The sequence below is a fragment of the Podarcis cretensis genome, assembly GCF_951804945.1.
Source record: "Podarcis cretensis genome assembly, chromosome: 12".
Taxonomy (NCBI): domain Eukaryota; kingdom Metazoa; phylum Chordata; class Lepidosauria; order Squamata; family Lacertidae; genus Podarcis; species Podarcis cretensis.
The window spans coordinates 28,844,245-28,861,587 of NC_137181.1; the positions used below are offsets into that span (position 1 = coordinate 28,844,245).

Here is a 17,343-nt window from a genome sequence, read left to right on the forward strand (position 1 = left end):
ATTATTTGTTTATGATAGGAATTTACTTCACTTACTGTTGTCTTCTGCTGTTACTCCATATAATGATCCAGAGTTCTGAGTAATGAAATCCAAAATGGGTTCTAAAAGATGGGAGTCCTGATTAGCCCTCACTTAAATGAAGTTCTGAAGATACTATAACATTCCATCATGATGTTGTTAAAGCATGAAACAGTTTATTTATTCAATTTATGCTTCTCTTCATTTAAGGAGCTTAGGGTATGTGTCAGTGGGGCTTCCCAGGCAAGCCTCCCATCCATATAACTTCCAAATTCAAATGCGATTCCTTTGAGAGATGGAATTGCATCTGGTGGCTTCATATCATAACCTTTCCCTTTTATAGCCAGCCATATTCTAAAACCGATGTAAATATTGAATAGGTATGAAGATCTACAAACCCACTGATACGAATCAAAATCCTCCTTTGTGTTGCAGGTTTCATCAACATTCTTTTGAAAGACATCCAGTTTCCCACTTGTTTTTGTTTTTGCTGGTACCCATATCTGGAGGATTGTCGTCTGCCTATAAGTATGGCCTTGGCAGAATCTAATGTCCTTTAAGCCCCTCATCCACAATCTCAACTGGAGGGTACAGTGGCCACTATGTATGTTGGTTTAACATCCCAAAAATAAACATGATGAAGACAGAGTGTTCAGGGGAACGATCAAATCTCCGAAGTGCCTCTCCTCACAGGAACGCTTATAGGACTGAGTTCCAAGCATTGAAAAGCACCTTTGACAAGCCTAAGTCAGATGGAGAACAAAAGACTAAAGAAGAAGGAGAGGCTTCTCAGCAAACTAGGGGGAGGAAATATGGATCTAACGTCAACAGGATTAAAAATTTATTCATGCAAATGGGCATGGAGCCCAATGAGAGTGCTGGAGGCATGGCAAAGACCAGAAGTAAAGGTGGACCCCTATCTCCCCAAAGAAGAATTAGGCCAAAAGAGCTTGTGGAGAAGGGAGATGGATCAGTTGTGAAGTTAGAATCTTCCGTTTCAGAAAGGATTAGTAGGTTTGATGCTATGCACGATGGTCCTTCTTACTCCAAGTTTACTGAAACACGGAAGTTGTTTGAAAGAAATACTCATGAAACAGGGCATTCAAATCGCTACTCCCCAAAGAAAGAGAGATCCGTTTCTAACAGTGATCTTCAAGATGACTGGTGCAGCTCTAAGTCTAACAGGGGGAGTACAGATTCGCTGGATAGTCTTAGTTCAAGGACAGAGGCTGTTTCTCCAACAGTGAGCCAACTTAGTGCAGTGTTTGAAAATACTGACTCACAACAAAATGTTCTAGAAAAGACGGGAAACAATGAAGAGTATTCTGTAACTGGCCACTATCCACTAAACCTGTCTTCTGTGGACACAAATCTGTCTTCCAGTGTTGCAAACCTTGACGATTTCAGCCCCATAAAAGACGCCAATGCTTGGCCTCCATCAGCTAAACAAAATACCAGCTCAGCACCTGTTGAAAACTCTGAGCAGAACAGTAGTAGATCTCCATCAGACAATGAAACTCCCAAAAGCACTTTGCCTTTGTCGAAAACAGGTGGAATACAAAACAAGGATGTGTGCTACGATTCTGTTGATGCCTGTGAAGTGACTAAACAAGAGTCAGTAGATGGACTTGATAAACAAAGTTTTGGTGAGAACTGTACAAGCAATAAGGCAAAAATAGAGCCTGTAGTACCACCTTTGCAGCAAAAAAAGATCTCTGCTGGAGCTGAGACTGCAGAAATATCAGGAAACTTAATAGCTAGTGATGACATCACAGTCAGTGAAGCTTCGCATTCTGTTGGCTCCCACTGTGAAGATACAAATGGAAAGGAAGAACAGGAAGACTTGAATAACTTTCAGAGTTCTCATGTGTATATGCACTCTGATTACAATGTCTACAGGGTACGATCAAGATATAATTCTGACTGGGGGGAGACGGGAACAGAACAGGATGATCAAGAAGACAGCGATGACAACTGTTATTACGAACCTGACATGGAATGTTCTGAAATTATTGGATTGCCAGAAGAAGATGAAATCCCAGCAAGTCGAAAAATTAAGTTTAGTTGTGCTCCAATTAAGGTAAGTTTCACTGGTCTGTTATTCTTTACATTGTTTTTGAGTGGTTGTTTTTGTTCTTTTGTTTTAACTCGACACTGTCTCTGGCGAATTTTTTTGCTAGTTGCTTCCGGTATTGAATTTGTTTCGTGGCCTTAGGATTCATATTTGGTCCTGACTGGAAAATAAGGATTGATTCAAATTGTTAAGAATCATTCTAAGCTCTAATAACTCTTGTTTGCCCCTTGTATAGTTGTGGCTAACCTGTGTATCGAACATATTTATTGTCACAATATTTAGGCATACTTTCACTCAGAAGAGTTTTATGTGGCTAGAGTAGGTTTGAAATGGTTCTAATCAGCCTGTGTCTGTGATAACTTCTTGCTTTCCCCACAGTAGGGTTTTGCCTCCTGTGGTGGGAAGTGGGTAGCTAGATCTCTTTTGTCACTTAGCAGTGATTCTCCTTCTGTACACTCTTCATGCCTCTGGGATGGGCAGTCTCAGATTTGGTCTTTGAGATTCCAGTTGCTTATTCCCATATAGTGCTTCTGCAAACATTGTATAATGGCAGCCCCTTCCAACAAGTGTGTTTGTGTGTAATCCTTGACTGCAGGATTGATGGTGAGAACATGTGATAGGGGATTAGATGAATTGCCTATAAAGTCCTAAGTTTTAGAGAACGGCTATGGGGTGGGGAGGGGGAGCTCTTTATAACATCATATCTCAGGTACCCATTGAGATGATAGGCACTGTATACAAGGGCTGAGGAAGTATTTTTCAACATTAATCATCGCCATTTTGTCTGTTAACGTGTCTTTAAATCACATTTCCCCCCATGGCACTTCCATCCTGCATTGTAGGATAACTGAGACTTGCAACACCATATTTCCTAAGCCTAGCTTAGGTACAAATTGTTACTGGCATTTCATTATGGAGGCTTACAATTGGTTTCAGAAATGCTTTCTATAAGAGGGCTGTTGAGATGGTTGTATCAGGCCACAAAGATTCCAACATCTGATTCACATTCATTGGGCAAGTTTAAGGCCCAGTTGATTGTAATCAGGGGCTTGTGTCTTTCCTGGGAATAACTAACATTATGAACATAGTCGGAGTTATATAGCAGCTGACCCCAGGCAGCAGTGTGAAGCCAAATGGGCCAGCTTTCTTGCTGAAATATCCCAGATAACTAACTCTAAAGCAGTATCGGCTAATCAGAGGCACTGCAGCAGTGAGGTACTTGGTCCCTTCTGCTTTCTATATTCCACCATTTGGATAATTGCAAACTGAGTCAGTCTAGCCTAGTGGTGTTGGTGTTGGTATGGGGCAGGAAGAGTCAGTTCCCCTCGAAACAGTTTCTTTCTTTCTTTCTTTCTTTCTTTCTTTCTTTCTTTCTTTCTTTCTTTCTTTTCGCCATCCTTTGGATAATCACAAACTGAGCTAGTGAAGTGGATCAGAGACTGAACTGTGAACTAAGAAGACCTCCCAATCAGACTTTTGTCTCTGCTATGAACTCAGTGGGTATCTTTGGAAGCCATTCTCTCTGGGTGCTACAGTTTTGTTTCTCTCCCCCAGGTTGATCTTACCCTCCCTTTGCACCCATTTGTCAAGCATGCTGATTAGGGAACTGGACGTTGGTTTAGTAGGCTCCCCTGCCCCCACCCCCAGCTGTCTCATTTCTTAATTTTAAGAATTTTATGTATTTCATAAATTTAGTCTCCTCAAGGGGTAGTTGCCCAGCACCTCCTAACAAAGTGCTGGAATGGTATTCATTATGTCCTGGAATACAGTATTTTTTTTGAAAGTCATGTTTCTGAGAGCCCTGTTACTGAGAAAACCCCACTCACTTTCCTGATTTTTAGGAAGCAACTCCTTCCTTCCTTTTGCAGTGTCTTTCCTTGCAAGTTGAAGCTCGGGGTAAACATTGCGTTAGAGGACCTTGATATATAAATGTGATTGTGTTGTATTTTCTTATGGGAGAAATCTCTCATTGGGTTCTATCTAGTAGCTTGACAATTCCACGGGCAATGTTTTAAACCCAGGTAATCGATCCTGTTTCACACATCACACGTGTTTAGATATGTGCCTTGTACCTAAATAATCAAACAGGAATAGCAACTATCTGTGATGTAAGAATGGCATTTATGTTATATTAGTTGAATCATTGAAAACCAGTAAATATTACTTTAAAAAAAATGAAAGCATTAAGCAGAGAAAAACCTAATTTGAAATTGAGGTAGTGTCAGTCTTTGTGCTAGATTGGAAATTATATAGGTATCTCTGATCATGAACTACTTTTTTAAATGAAATTGACTGACTGCTACCGTTTAGCAACAGTTGACAAAGGCACTCATGAGTGTTGTCACTGGCATATGTGTGTGTTTTAAAAAACCTGGTACTGAGGCTGAGAAGGCAAGGCATCCCACTGCGTTACAAGAGTCTCTGAAGCTCATCACAACAGGGGTGAGCCCCTGCCCTCCGTCCCTCCCTCCCTTCCTGTACTGGAGCTGGGGAGGAAAAGTGGCACTTTCCTCCCACGGTTGTGCTGGGGTTCAGAGAAATGGTGTGATGTCACAAATAAGACTTTTCCCACTTGATGAATTCAGTTCCCAAGGCTTGCTCAAATGCGTGGCATATAGTGAAAGTTACTTTGCAACCCATTTGTGATGGCATAGCTGGCTTTTGTTAAAGCTGTGCAAAATCTGCAAATGAAATGTTAGGTTTGTACAGAACTGTACAGAACAAAATGTGTAAATAGGTTCACTTGTTCAGACTTTAATTTAAAAATCAGTTCCCCCCAATATTCTTGACATTTTACGAAATGCTGTGTAAGTGCTGTAACAGTTTTTCATTTGCTCCCACCACAAATATTTATGGATACACCACTAAAATATTTAAAAGTTGGGGGCAGGTGTGGTGGTAGTATCTAGTTGATGCTGTGACCAGGGAATAGACGGGGCGGGGGGATGCCAGTGACGATGTCAGATTGCCTTGCATAAGTAAATTGGCCTGGAAACCAGAAGTTCTCAAGCAAAGCTGAAAATTATAGAGTAAGAGGTAACCCATATGCCAGGTTGTGGGGGTTTTTTTAGGTGTTAGAGACTGTTCTGCATGCCAGATTGGGCTGAGAGATAACGAGGTCGTTGTAATGGCTGCTGGCCATGATGACTGTGTTCTGCCTCCACTATCAGAAACATCGTATCTCTGAATATCAGTTGCTGGGAATCACTGGTGGGCAGTGTGCTCATGTCCTGGTTGCAGGCTTCCCATAGGCATCCGGGCAGCCACTATGAGAAAAGGATGCTGGACTAGATGGGCCACTGGCCTAGTCCAGTAGGCCTAGCCCATGTTCCTATGTATTAAAATGAGGGCTATGAGACAGAGTGGCCACATGACCTGGAAGCTGTATGCCGGCTCCCTCGGCCAATAAAGCGAGATGAGCACCACAACCCCAGAGTCAGCCACAACTGGACCTAATGGTCAGGGGTCCCTTTACCTTTTACCTTTACTAAGACAGAGTATGTTGCTTTGAGCCTCTTGGAGAAAAGGTGTGGGATATGCATGTAATAAATAAACATAGAGAAGAAAAGGTCCTCGAGAGGGTCTCTTACTCAGCTCCTAGTATTCATGGTCTGTTTCTCAGCTTTTGTAAATCAGAAAAGCTAACAAAGAAATAAGATCCAAAGTAGCCTGACAACCCATGTGGCATTCTTTGTAGGTTTAAACTGGTGAATCCTGCACGGATGAATTTATAACCAGCTCTGCTATAACTTAGTCCATCTTTTCCTGACACACACTTTATTGGTATAACCATTACTTCAGTTAGGAAAACCACAATTCCTAACTATGGAAAACCGTATCTGGTAATATCAGTTACAGCTGCAAAAATCGTTTATCCAGCTGCAGTAATCATTTATCCACTAAGTAATTGAGGAACAATTGACAAACTGTAATCTAAAGAGTCAGGTGACAGAGTTGATGAAGGGAGTCGCTGGAAAGAAATTAAGCTAGACACACAAACCCTCTCAAACAATTGCTGTTTTATTCAACAATACCAATTTGCATATTATTGAAAATAACTTGATCAGCAGATGAGAAATTATCATTCCTATGTTAAATTGTGTGCAGCTGTCACAGCCAGAAGTGAGAGCCACAGATTTAATGTGTTGGTAGCGATTATCACATAAAATCCACAAAAGGCATATATGAAGTACAACACTTCAGGAATGACTAACACTTTTGGGGTAAGATAAAAACAAAACACATGACCATCAAGCATTTGAATGTGGAGAAGCTAGTATTGATTGATTTTCACCTTGACTGCAAAAATACATACATGTTGTGAGTGTGCATTTCTTTAATCAATGTAATGGTAAATTTTGCACTGATATACACAATGAGTCTCTAACTGCAGTTTGCTAGAACCAGGAGGGAAAGAACCCCCCACCCTCCTTTGCCTTTGATGGGAAATGAGTCAGTCTATTGTCCTTTTAAACTTTTGTTCCGTCGTTTTTTTAAACTCCTGCAGCTAATGCAGCAGTCACCAGTGGAAAATTCTGTGCTAAGCTGCTTTTACTTGAGAGAGAGTTGTGGCCTTAACTATTTTGGTCTTGCAGCTTCCTCTACTACTGTGCAGTGCTGTGGCGATACAAAGGGGCAAGAGTTGTACTGGGGAAGGGGACCAAATAACTTGCGACTCCTCTCTAGCCCAACTGTCTTGTTTTGTTTTGTTATTGTTTTAACAATATAAAAGAAGATACAAGAAGAAAGGGAGGAACCACGTGAAGGAAAAAGATGAAGAATAACAATGCTGGTTGTTATTTTTTTCCTGACTTTCCTAGTACCTGCAGCACATCCTGTGATTAGCCTGGCCCTGGGAGTACAATTTCCCAGCTCATTTTGGAATGGCCAGTATGTACTTTGATTAAAACAAATAAATAAATGCAAATCTTAGCACTCAGGAATTCCCCAAGAAAAGCAGAATTTCAAGTGCTGTATCAAATTATGCAAATTTGCACAGTATCTCTTAATTTGTCTGGCTATTTTGTATAATTTAATCTCGCTTTACCAGCCATGGGGGAAAGGTAAAAAACTATGCGTGACACTTAAGTTTTTGCTCTCCATCTCTGGAAGCCTTATTCGGGCACTGCTGACTCTGAATTTGGGATCTGTAAGCCTCTCAGAATGCTGACTTTTGCTCTGTAGATGCCAGTTTTGACCTGTTTAAGCTATGCCTCCACCTCTGCTCAACCTGAATATTCGTCATTGTGCATACTAAAAAAAAAACAAAAAACCCACTGCCCCATCAGTACAATATGGATGATGGATGTTGGAGGTACTGTAGTGTGTGTGTGTATGTGCATAAACCCCCAGCTTTTATGTGAATGGGCTGTAGGCTACTGTTCTAAGGCAAGAGTCACATCTATTGCTGCACCAACTTTTGCCTCTGACCCCACTTACCACTAGTATATGGGCCCCAGAAGGTTTTCCACATGAGAATGCAGCCCTCAGATTCCTACAGCCCCACTCCACACACAGCCAGTGTTCTCTTGATGGTCTTTTACAAAGAACATAAAAACTGTGATTTCCACACATGTATGTTTCTCTGTGAAATAAAACAGACCAAGCAACCTTGATAAGAGTTCCTGGAATGTCAGCTGTGCCAAGTTGCTTTTTCCTATTGTTGTTTTAAACAAATGCCTATTTTTAAAGAGAACAACAACAACAACAAAAAGCATTTCAGTGTATATTTAACGTAACATAAGATCACATCATATTTTTATACAGTATATCCCCCCTTTTAATCTAGTATAAATATATCACAAGAAGTTAATAATAGGCCAACAGCACAAGTATCTGTGTTGTTGATGGACTACGACAATCATCCCTGACCATCGGGTTCCTCGTTCATGGATTTTATGCAGTTTATTTAACTACATACATGTGATGGAGTTCAATAACACTTGGATGGCCAGGTGTGTGTAGCTGAATAAACTGCATAAAATCCACCAGAGCAAGTGAAGACCAAATTCAATATAATGGGAAATGTGTGAATATATATCCCAATGTCTCCTCCTCATCCCAAGTTTTGCTAATTGCAGGATTTGGTTTGGGTTTGAGGAGGTCTGTAGTTGTGAGGTTCTGACCCTCGTCCCATTGCAACCTCTATCAAAATTGCCTTCACTAGAGGTGCTATTGGCTGTAGAGGGGAGATCATACAAGCATAATAACTTGTATATTGCCTCCTCTACAGCTAATAGTGTGGGTGTGTAGGTGTGGATTGGAGTGGTGGCATAAAAAAGAAAAAAAAGCGTATGTTTTTAAAGTATGATTTGACATGTGATATGTTTTTTTGTCCACGTCTACATTAACCTTTTCCTTACTGTTGGAAAAAATGTGGACAGGCACACATCTTTATCCTGTGCTACTACTGAGCTCCTGTTGCTCGGTCCCTGCTCCTGCCAACCTAGCAGTTCGAAAGCACGTCAAAAGTGCAAGTAGATAAATAGGTACTGCTCCGGCAGGAAGGTAAACGGCGTTTCTGTGTGCTGCTCTGGTTCGCCAGAAGCGGCTTAGTCATGCTGGCCACATGACCTGGAAGCTGTACGCCGGGTCCCTTGGCCAGTAAAGCGAGATGAGCGCCACAACCCCAGAGTCGGCCACGACTGGACATAATGGTCAGGGGTCCCTTTACCTTTACCTTATTCTTTCAATATTCCCCCCCCCCCGCCAGCATTTTCATTCCCCACCCCCAGTAAACTCCTATAATGATAGAGAACATTAATGCAGTTAATTGCACACAACTTAAAGAATAGCTGAAGGCAGAGCCAATTTAAATTTCTAAAAGTGTCTAATAGCGATTCATGATTTGCTTGAGATTATATGAAGTTGCAATATTTTTTTACTAGCTCTTTGCTTAAAAGGATTAAGATGGATGATTAGGGATGTAAACTGAGGGGGAGAGAAGATGCTCTTCAAAGGCTTATAAGCTTGAAACATGCTGAGGTAGAAAATAGACCTATTGTGCCTATTCTTAAAACAGTAGGTTCAGGAGTAGATTGTTCTTCTGCAACCCCCTGTTACTAAGTGCCACATTAGACTGCCACTTACCATGTAAATACTTCCAAGTGAGGTACGTAAACCTAGGGGTTCTTCACTGTACTTAACTATCTCATTACGTGGTCATACGGGTCCTTGCATTTTGTCATCTAGCACCAAGAGTCTGTGCATATAGTAACCAGAATGCCAGTGTAGAATCTATCAATGCCATACCAAATGTGGCATCCAAAACTAATTTCCAGCTCTGCTATCATGGCCCCTTCCTCCCCCCCCCCAATACAGTACAGCTCTTTGCTTTACTGGGGACCCATGAGTTCTAATTACTGCTAGGTAAAAAGGTAAAGGTACCCCTGATCGTTAGGTCCAGTGGTGGACGAATCTGGAGTTGCGGCGCTCATCTCACTTTATAGGCCGAGGGAGCTGGGATCTGTCCGCAGACAGTTTTTCCGGGTCATGTGGCCAGTATGACTAAGTCGCTTCTGACGAAACAGAGCAGCGCACGGAAATGCCGTTTACTTTCCCGCCGGAGCAGTACCTGTTTATCTACTTGCACTTTGACGTGCTTTCAAACTGCTAGGTTGGCAGGAGCTGGGACCGAGCAACGAGAGCTCACCCCGTGGCGGGGATTCGAACCGCTGACCTTCTGGTTGGCAAGCTCTAGGCTCAGTGGTTTAGACCACAGCGCCACCAGCATCCCTTGTAAGTTGTTTTAGGTCACAAGTAAATTGAAACTATATTATTACTAGTAGTAATAGTACAAGAGAGCTTAGGTAGAGTTAATGTGTATACATCCTACCACTTTGACTTCCCGCTCCTCTCCGGCTTGGGTGGCGAACCTATTTGGGCTCGTCCGCGAAAACTGATGGATCCTGATAGATTCCGACAAGCCTTGCGGAACCCTGCTCCTCCTGACGACCCATTAGATGACCTTGTTGAGGACTGGAATAACCGGCTCTTGGCAGCCATTGATGAGATCGTGCCTAAGCACCCTCTGCGACCCCGTCGAAACCGGGCACCTTGGTTTACTGAGGAGCTCTGGAAAATGAAGCGGGATCTCAGACGGCTAGAGCGAGTATGGCGACGGACTCGTGACGGAGCCTCCAGAACATCTTATAGGACGCTTATGAAAGCCTATGAGATGGCTATGAAAGCTGCTAAGAAATCTTACTTTACAGCTTCCATTGCATCCGCTAGCTCTCGCCCGGCACAACTTTTTAGAATAATTAGGTCAATAACGTCTTTAGGAGGACAACCAAATTTAAGCACAAATTCGACCCACAGCTGTGAGGCATTCACGAGCTTTTTTGCGGAGAAAGTCCTGTTGCTCCGCCGTGACCTCCCTGCCAATTTAGATACAGTGACTGAACTGGAGGCCCCTCGACTGACTTCAGGTCCAGTGTTGGACCATTTCGATCGGATACTCCCTACTGATGTGGATAGATTCCTCCAAGTTGGTAGGCCCACCACCTGCCTCCTTGATCCGTGCCCGTCTTGGCTGATTAGGGAGTGTCCAGATGTTGCGCGGACCCCCCTGGTTGAAATTATCAATTTGTCCCTTGACACGGGGACATTCCCAGGGGAACTGAAGGAAGCAGTGGTGTGTCCACTCTTAAAGAAAACTTCATTAGATCCCTTAGACCTATCCAATTACCGCCCAGTTTCAAATCTTCCATACCTGGGTAAGGTAATTGAGAGAGCAGTTGCTGAACAGCTTGGTAGGTTTCTGGAGGAAACATCGGCATTAGATCCATTTCAGTCCGGTTTCCGTCCTGGTTTTGGGACGGAGACGGCTCTGGTTGCCCTAACAGATGATCTCCGTAGACAACTGGATCGAGGCGGGTCAGGACTGCTGATCCTTTTAGATTTGTCAGCAGCCTTTGACATGGTCGATCATGATCTTCTGGACCACCGCCTCGCAGACGTGGGGATACAGGGCATAGCTCGTAACTGGTTGTGCTCTTTTATCTCTGGTCGGGGACAGAGGGTGGCACTAGGGAGGGAAATGTCGTTGCGCCACTCCTTGGTGGGTGGAGTGCCGCAGGGCGCAATTCTCTCCCCGATGCTTTTTAACATCTTTATGCGCCCCCTTGCCCAGATTATACGGAGCTTTGGGCTGGGCTGTCACCAATATGCTGATGACACTCAGCTCTATCTGCTGATGGATGGCCACACCGACTCGGCCCCGAACACACTGACCAGATGCTTGGAAGCTGTGGCTGGGTGGTTTCGTGGGAGCCGATTGAAACTAAATCCTTCGAAGACAGAGGTCCTATGGCTAGATCGGTATGGCATGGGGATGAGGGACCAACTCCCTTCTCTTGCGGGGGCCCAATTAGTGCCACTGCCTTCCGTTAAGAGTTTGGGTGTAATCCTTGACGCCTCCCTTTCCATGGAGGCGCAAGTTATAGCAACAACCAAGGCGACATTTTTCCACCTTCGCCGCATCAAGCAGTTGGTCCCTTACCTTTCCCGCCCCGACTTGGCCACAGTGATCCATGCGATGGTCATCTCCAGGCTTGACTACTGTAATTCGCAGAATTACAGAATTCTGCTGCGAGGCTCCTCACGGGGTCTCTGCCATGGGAGCATATTCACCCAGTGCTTTTCAAGCTGCACTGGCTCCCGGTGGAGTACAGGGTCAGATTTAAGGTGCTGCTTTTGACCTTTAAAGCCCTTCACGGCCTAGGACCCTCGTACCTACGGGACCACCTCTCCTGGTATGCCCCACGGAGAGCCTCAAGGTCCATAAATAACAACACCCTAGTAGTCCCAGGCCCTAAGGAAGTTAGATTGGCTTCAACCAGAGCCAGGGCCTTTTCAGCTCTGGCTCCGGCCTGGTGGAACGCTCTGCCTCATGAGACCAGGGCCCTGCAGGATCTGATTTCTTTCCGCAGGGCCTGTAAGACAGAGTTGTTCCACCTGGCCTTTGACTTGGAGCCAATTTGATTCCCTCCATTCCTCTCTTTCTTTTTTCTTTTCCTTCTCCTCCTGCGATGAGGCTACATTTTAATATTTTAATGATCCATTATTTTAATGTTGTATTCTATTTTTGTTTTTAAGTTGTAATCATTCATCTTGTTTTTATTATTGCTTGTAAGCCGCTCTGAGCCCGGCCTTGGCTGGGGAGGGCGGGGTATAAATAAAAAATTATTATTATTATTACTAGGCAGTAGATCCAGTGCCCCACATCAGTTTCCTAGAGAGGGGCACCCCCCAAACTACTTTTAGCCTAATAGCAATGTCTCAGCTCTGTGTACACCGCACAGTTGCTTATTGTTGAGTCTGGGTCCCTGTGTCTTCTTTCTAGAAGGCATGTGGAGCAGAAAACAGTATCATGCTTGAAAGTCTTTACTCCAATACATGATTTCTATACTTTAGTGTTGTGTTTTTAGCATTCTGGAAGCGTAAGGGCTATTTTTAAAGCCCTGTAGGAGGGTTTTGTGGTTTTTTTACACCAGAAAAACTGCAGTTAGTGTCACTGAAGATCTTTACACATATGTTGTGACTCTTGTATATAGGCTTTGTGTACTGTGGCTTTTTTTTTTAAAGGTGATTATCTCCCTGTCACAGTTTCCAGTTATAACACCCATTTTTTCTTTCTATTTGTACTTTTACTATCCCTTCCATCAAATCTATATCACATGCTATATATTGTGTATTGAAAAAAGCACAATTCTGTAGATTTACTGTATTACGTTAGTGGGGTATGCCATATCCAGAGTTCTAAAATACGCCTCTCAGAGTTCCAAACTATGCACATGATCACTTTACCTTTTAAAGAATTTCTCTTTGCTTCTAAGTAGCTCTCATGTTTTCAAATCAGGGTAGGATAATGCACAAGCGTAAATCTATATGGAGAGTAAACGACATCATTTCATCCAAATGCTCTGCAGATCCTTGTTGTGTGGGCGTTTGTTTTTTTTGAAGCAGATAGAAGAGCAGAGAATTTAGTCCTGTTGTTAGCACTGTTCTACCAAATTGTTTTTAATTATGTGAGAAATTGGTACTGAGGAGATTAGTACTGCAGTGGCTATTGCTCTGCTTTCCGCAGCAATCTTTCTGAATACCAGTTGCTGGAAACTGTAGGAGGGGATACTGCCCTTGTGCTCTGGTATTGTCTGAAGGTTTCCCATTGGCATCTCGTTGGCCACTGTGAGAACAGGGTGCTGAACTAAATGGGCCGCTGGTCTGATCCAGCAGGCTTTTCTTACGTTCTTAATGTTAGGAGGGGTGGGACAAAGTTGCTCACTGAACCTGTTCTTACAGAGAATAGAAGGTTAGGCCACTGTTTTAGGAGACAACCCTTGAAGGATTTTGTAGCGAAAACAAGAAGAAGTCTTGTTGCATGTTAAAAGATGAAAACATTTATATGGCATAAGGTTCCGTGGACTGGAGTCCATTTAACTCTCATTTAAAGCATTTAAAGAAGTGGATGCTGTTGCCACAATAAATTTATTTGTCTTTAAGGTGTCCTAAGGGTCTTTGCTCTTTCAAGAGAGCTGAAGTTCTTCAGCCAATGATTAACCAACTTTCCTCTCAACATGGTTGCAGCTGTATTGAACTCAGTGGGAGAGACATCATCTTCCAAAGTTAATCAGTCTTAAGATGTCTGCAATTTACAGACTCAAATACAATTAATTTGTCCTGTGACATAAAAGAGGGTCAGTTAACCAAGATGTCAGTTAGTGTAAAGCACTTTTATAATCTCATATTTCATAATAATAAAACTTAATAAATTGCTTTTCCTTAATCTGACAGCATTATTTGTATTTTAGGGCTAAACAGCATGCAGTTGTGGGAGACTGAAATTGGGGAGGATGTGGTGGGGATGGAGAGCTTATTGACTCAAACTTGCCTCCCTCAGCAGCTCTCCTGGGGGGAAGGGGGAGGGAAATTATTATCCTCAGGTGGAGAAAAGCTGCTAGAGCAAAATTTGAATTAACAAACTGCAGAAAGAGAAAGGGTTAAGCAGCTCCACTGGTCCACTGTTCTGAACTTCATATGTTTTTTTTTTTTTAAAAAGTCAGGGCAATAAATAATACAGCTGCCTATCATTTGTTGCTTGACCCAGAGACAAAATATATTGGACAGAGTTTTGAGTATAGGAAATGACTGGATGTTTAATTGTGAAATGAGGTCCTTATACTGAGTTCAAATGGTTAGTAGCAATGTAATGCAGCCTTTGCTTTTCACTTTTTATGTTTTTATCTCCACCCTTCCTCTGTAGGTCTTAAGTGGGGGAAGCAACTAGGCAGAGATCCCCTGTTGTATTATCGCTGAAATATTGTCTAATAGTAATTATGCACAGGTGCAAATTAACAATACATAAGAATTTAGGAAAACAAGGAAATCTGGTGAGCACTGGGTACTTTCCAAAGGACAGTGGTGAAAACGTGTGTGTGTGTGTGTGTGTGTGTGTATAGATAGATAGAGAGAAAAATAGATAGATATAGATATATAGATATATAGATATAGGTTCAAATTAGGAACATCACTTAAAATCAAGATCACTTGGTAATAATGATAATTTGCAAAGTAAACTTATTTCTGAATTAAATAGTTTTTCATTACTTAGATAATTGATATCTAAGTGGGTTTTTTGGTCATACAATGCAAAGCTTTCAAAAGAGAAATATTGGACAGTTGGTTTCTATTCAAAGAAGATCAGAGAGATGCTCTTTATGTGTTAAGGCCTCTCTCTGGTAGCTAGTAAGTTGATTGGTTTTACAACTCTAGGTTGCTATAGGCCACAACATCTGCTTGGCCTTGCAAGTCTATTCATGTCCTACTTAGGTTAATCTTCAGTCATTTCTTGTCAGGAGTTGCAACAGACCTAAGACTTTTTGTTGCTGCTGTTATTTATTAAATTTGTATACCGCCCTTCATCTGAAGGTCACATGGCAGCTTACCACATAAAAACACAAAAGGCATAAGATAGTAGCAATACCGTCTCCCACTATTTTGTACAATTTGACTGTTATGCACCTGTTGCAAGTTTAAAAATATTTACAATCACTGACTTTAAAAATCTCAAACATGTGTCAGTTTAGGTGACCACCAGGCCAACTGATTGAAAGGCTATGGGATTCATTGTCTCCCCAAACAGTGCTGGAATTAGAGGTGGACAGCAGGGGCCCTGACCCTCTTGCTTTTGGGGACAACCCCAATAGCAACTGTCCGTAGAAAGCCAGAGAGGCATCAGGATTTGGCTGAAACTGAGTGCAGAGAGTCAGGGCCTTTCGGGCTTGTAGATTTTATTAAGGTCTTTACTTACTCCCTTGCCCTAATATTATTGATTAACCTGTATAAATGCTTTAAATAAATAAGGACTCACCTGCAGCCTTGCAATCTAAAAATATTTGACATGCTAACTAAAAGGATGAGGGGGCAATTAGGAAGTAAGTGTTGAGTGCTGTCCTCTGACAGTGCTATTCACACCTGTGCAAGGACTTGATGGAAGCAGCAAAGTGTACAACTGCTGCTCACATTTCCTGAGGTCAGGGCCTTGACCTTGTGATAAGCCATCCAAATTGCAATGCTTTTGTCTAGAACTACCAGCAGCAAGCCAACTTAATGGTGCTCAAGGGGGGAAAAACCAGTGTGTGGATTTAGAAAATCTCCAGTCTGGTGGAAATAGTTTCATGGCACAGTGCAAAGTGTGATTAAATAAAGTGTAAATTTAATTGTAAATAACATGCTTCATATTTCCCTTTATGTTTAGGAAATGAATCTTGCTTGCCTGTTTAAAAACATTGTTCAGGTTATTTTAGTGGTAGTTGAAAACGCTTCAAAGTCACTGTGTTTGTGTGTTTTTTCTGAAAGCGTGGGGCATCTGCTTCTCTTTCTCAGGGACACACTGAGGCTATTGAAAATGTTGCCTCGGGTGGTCCAGAGCTTTCAGATAGTGTTAGAACTATGTATTCCAAATCTCTGGCAGAGAAGTGTCAGGATCAGAAGATTACCTGGAGGCAGAATATTCCCCTCACTCTGTTTATCAGCAAAATGGGGAAAGGCTTTGAATCAAATAAAGCAGTAGGGGAATGTTTATTCTAGAGCAATGTTTTATTTTGGGCAGGGTAGGAAATAATTGTAGTTGCCTCTGCCCACATTTCTATCTCCTTTCCCTGCTGTTTCTGGCATTATCCATTTCAGATTCAAAGATCCTTTAGTTTAGAGGCCTGCTACAGCCTTTCCCATTCAACATGGGCAATTGTGTGTGGGGCGGGTGTGTGTGACATGGAAGTGGACTTTTAAGCACATTTGGCTGAACACTCTTAAAAGCCTCCCTGTGATCAGAAAACCTAAGGAGCTGGGTCGCTGGTTACGGAGAGGCTTCTAAATGCATTCTGTGAAACTTACTTAAAAGTCCCCTTCGACCTTTCTGCTCTTTATGGGAAGGTCAAGGATGAAGTTGTTGGTGATGGAGACAATGGGGGCAAGGCCAGCTTGTGTGCTGTTGTACCTCCTATGCAGTTCATGCCTTCAGGCATGGAAAAGCTGTTTCCACCACCCCCAGCCATGTCCACCTGTCATATACCTGATGTCATATTGCATCAGATATGGGACGAGTAAGATGGTGACTGCAAAGTCCTCTTTAGACCTCCTTTCTCAGTGCTCCTTACAGGGTGCTCCTGGTTGCTCATTGCAAGTGTTCTTTGGTGCTCTTTAAATTGGTTGACTGCATTGCTGGAATTGGATCCATTTGGGAGCTCTTGGTTGATTTCCAGTTAGATCTGAGTTGGACATTAGAGAACTTGGATTTACCAAATTTTTGCACAGTAGGAAAAGTGCAGCACTCCTGTGTTCCTCCATTTGCTTTTCAATGAAGCTAACTTGAAAATGATTCATGCGGTTCCATATGTGCTTTCATGTGCTTTAAAAAATGTTTCAGAAGTGGCATACATGTTCCTAGCCTATTGTCTATTTCTGAAATATAGTAAGGTATAGAAAATGGTTTTAAAGGTTTACATGATTTACCTTCTAAGATAAAAATAAATAATGCATGCTCTGAATATTTAAATTGAATCTAGCAATAGAAACCTAGAGCCGGCTTCATGTCTGAAGTGACCCATGGCATGCCCTATGGTGGGCCCCCGGATGTGGGCTTGCAGCACTGGTGGCTTGCTGTGAGCTTCCATTTTAAATTTCTCATGGTACCTCTGGGTATTGTCGGGAATTCAAAATGGTGGCTTGTCAACCAAGCTGCCCAGCAC

At 42.5% G+C, this 17,343-nt stretch overlaps 1 protein-coding gene across 14 annotated transcripts in view; it reads left to right on the forward strand.

Moving 5' to 3' along the window:
- Positions 1–17,343, forward strand: part of PPP1R9A (protein phosphatase 1 regulatory subunit 9A) — a 143,923-nt gene that overhangs the window by 26,010 nt on the left and 100,570 nt on the right. For all 14 annotated transcript variants that reach the window (XM_079948416.1, XM_079948410.1, XM_079948422.1 and 11 more), the window contains one exon: positions 454–2,098. In XM_079948416.1, the coding sequence (XP_079804542.1) occupies positions 653–2,098 (1,446 nt within the window). In that variant the 5' untranslated portion in view covers positions 454–652. The remainder of the gene's footprint in view (positions 1–453; positions 2,099–17,343) is intronic.